Source organism: Limulus polyphemus, unplaced genomic scaffold (genome assembly GCF_000517525.1).
Source record: "Limulus polyphemus unplaced genomic scaffold, Limulus_polyphemus-2.1.2 Scaffold2279, whole genome shotgun sequence".
Classification (NCBI taxonomy): Eukaryota; Metazoa; Arthropoda; class Merostomata; order Xiphosura; family Limulidae; genus Limulus; species Limulus polyphemus.
The window spans coordinates 37,198-40,594 of NW_013667889.1; the positions used below are offsets into that span (position 1 = coordinate 37,198).

The 3,397-nt window shown below is 29.2% G+C and overlaps 1 protein-coding gene across 3 annotated transcripts in view; it reads right to left on the minus strand.

The window, feature by feature from the left end:
• LOC106466497 (neuron navigator 3-like) overlaps positions 1–3,397 on the minus strand; it is a 143,069-nt gene that overhangs the window by 10,215 nt on the left and 129,457 nt on the right. For all 3 annotated transcript variants that reach the window (XM_022394525.1, XM_022394524.1, XM_022394523.1), the window contains 3 exons: positions 2,432–2,525; positions 1,785–1,859; positions 1,060–1,231 (listed from right to left, as the gene is read on the minus strand). In XM_022394525.1, the coding sequence (XP_022250233.1) occupies positions 1,060–1,231; positions 1,785–1,859; positions 2,432–2,525 (341 nt within the window). The remainder of the gene's footprint in view (positions 1–1,059; positions 1,232–1,784; positions 1,860–2,431; positions 2,526–3,397) is intronic.

Here is a 3,397-nt window from a genome sequence, read left to right on the forward strand (position 1 = left end):
CTCCAGCCATTATTAGTCTCAAAGTGGGTTCCTCGTCATCGAAATCAAAGTCTTTTGATTTTTTGTACACTTGTTAATTATAGAAATCAAAACATACATAAAAGGAGAGGCTGAAATCTCTCAAATTGTTTTCTCTTGAAAAAAGAAGAGTTAGGGGATCTGATTGAGGTGTTTAATATTGTAAAGGGAATTAATAGTGCTGATGCATCATATTTTTTCATATTTAACAGTGAGAACAGTAGGACTAGGGGATACAAATATAAATGTTGGCAAGGTAGGAGTCATCTTCAGCTAAGACAGTTTAATTTTTCTAACAGAGTGGTTGGCCTTTGGAATGGGTTGCCTTCAGATATTGTAAAAGCAATAAATTTAAGTGAGTTTCAGAAAAAGCTTGAAAAGTATATAAATGATAAGGTCTGGCTTTAAAATTTTTTATGTTTTAAATTATTTTAATTTAGAGGATGGGACAGCTGAGATGGACCAATAGGTCTCATGTTGTCCCAAAACATTATATTATTATGTTATTATTTCAAACTGTTTCACTTATTCAGGTGAATGTGTTGTATTTGTTAAAATAGCTGAGAGTGCATGAGGGTCAGTCCATTGGACTGACCCCCCATATCGGAGAAGTTATGTTGACTAATTCTGAATTTACTTAGTGTATCTTCAAGCTTTTAGTAAATAAGTCTGTTGTACATAAAAAAATTAGATGTGTTACTAAAGTTTTTGTACTAAAGATATGTCTGTGAACTAACCAAAAAGTCAGAGTGCAAGGTGACATTCATTTGAAGAATACAAATACATTTGCATAGCCTCTACAATCTCCTAAATGCATACCTAAAGATTTTCAGCCACTCTGTATATTATATCTGGTATTTTCAATACTCTAAAATGAACAGTTTAGGGTAATGTAAAAAGTTGACAACTCTGACATCAAATTCATAATACCATGTTGCATGGCACTCTGTACAAGGTTAGGGCATAGAATTAATCTAAGGACAATTTGTTCACAATTAACTTAAGACATATTGTAATGAAATTACTAATAAAAAACCATACCTTAAGACCAGATATTCTGCAAGTTTCTGTGCAAGGTATGTTTTACCTGTCCCACTTGGTCCACATAAAATGATTCTTCTCTGGTCCATCAACAGTGACACATATCGCTGAATTATAGATTTAGGAATAAGGGTTTCAAAGGTGAGGCCTTCAACAGAACTTTGAAGTGTACCTTTTCAAGAGAAATACAAACATCAATCACAACTATCCTCTTCTAAGGAGAAGTAGTACATATTTATGATGTATATGAAATTAACAAGCTAACACTGTTTCCATGTTACATAGCTGCAAAAAGTGCAACAACATAACCAGTTCCTTTTGACAGTGGATATTATGATATGGATTCAATTGATCATTGTCATGATAGGATCAAACTCTTAAGTGATTAATTTAGGGAGAAAATAAATTAATATTTATAAACATGGTAGCAGCAGTTTTAGCTAACATAATTCAACTTAAATAGGATAATAATTACAGACTTGTTCTCTTAAGTAAAACAAAATAATAATTATTAAGAAACATCTTAAAAAGTAATACTACTCAATATGTGTTTGTGAACTTCATAAATTCTTAGTAGATTAATTTAACCAAAATCAAATTTATTTCCTAGAACTTAAAATCAAACTATATTGCAGACTGTATTTTAAATAAAAAACATTATCCTGAATTACAGCAAAAGATGAAAAAAAAGTGAAAATTAAAAACAAAAACAGTTTTCAACTAACCTTTTAGAGTGATTTGTATCTGCATGTTGTCACCAACTAGATAGCCACAGGGCAATAATTCAGGTAATTCTACACCTGTAAAGCAGCAAGAAAAATTATTTTTTTAACTCTCATATGCCAAAATTAACATTACTCTTCTTTAAACAAAAGGCATTGTTTCTGAACATCAAAAGAATGTTAGTTCCAGAAGATCATTATTTCATTAGTAATCAAGAAGCTTTTTAAATATTTCTAAAGCATGTGACAAGTATAGTATTGAATACGAGAATTATTTGAGTACTTACTGCCTGGATGATTGGTTAAAAAAGAAAATAGAAAAAACTCGCAGAAGTTCTAAATTAATTGAAATTAACAATAGACTGACTATTTATTACCTTATATACAAACTTTAAAAATTGTGCAAAGATCCCAGAAAACAACTTTAATAGAAAAACAATAAATAAGTAAATATACACAAAGAAATATGCTGATTATCATGCATATAATCTTTACTGTGCCAGGATCACAATTCTGTGTTTCTATAATGACTAGAATTTACAATATATAAAACTCGTTAAATATAACTGTAACATTGATGCTTATCCATTCAATAAAAGTCAAATTTTATTTCTGCATTATTTCCACTGTTTTTTCAACTCAAGACCTACCTTTAGTTCGGACAATTTCTCCTACATGATAGCTTAAAACACTCTCAGCATTTAATCCCAGATTTGATACAGGATCAATCCTTAGAACATATTCCTAAGAAAATTAACAGATGCAAACATTTAGTTAATGAAATGACAGCATAATGTGGATTAGTACCAAATTCAAAAATGAACATATAATGCTTTTAACTCTTTCAGCATGGGCTTGGTCCCTAGAACTAACCTCGTAACCATTTTGTGCTTGTTATAGTTTTCATGCTAATTTGGCAGATTATCAGTAAATGTTACAATGCTTTCATATGCAAAATATAATTTTTTTTTACTAAGTCTTAAGGTTTGTAAAGCAATGTTTTTCTCATGCCTTTTTTCTTTTTGCATGTTGACTATCTAACATGCAATGTAATTTTCATTTTAAGATTAAAAATACTTTTATGGATCCAAAAATTTTCAAATTTCACATACAAAATCTTTATAATGTCCAGACAGTTTTCAAATGATTCTTAAGAAAAATCTTTACATTTTATCTGTTATTTTCAGTAACGAATCTCTGTAAAGGTTCAGTAGATTTGACTGATCTTATAATTGCCATAAAAAATTAGGAAATAAATATAAGTTATGCCTCTCTCATTCTGGAATGACAACAAATTATAACACGAAAACATTAATGTTTAGACTAAATAGCTTAAATCTTATAACATTATACATTTATATATATATATATTTATCATATTGACTTTTCAGCCATGCCTGGCTAACAATACAGAAGTTACAATGACATGGCACATGTGCACTGATGTTACCGTATACCAATAATATAAAACTGACCTTTAGTTTTTACAAAGTGATCTGTCTTGGCTGTATTTTAGTAGACTAATGTTTTGTAAAATACAGTCACATTTCAATTATTACACATTATATATGTATATACATTATTGATATTTAGAAATAAGTTCTTAAATTTATTTT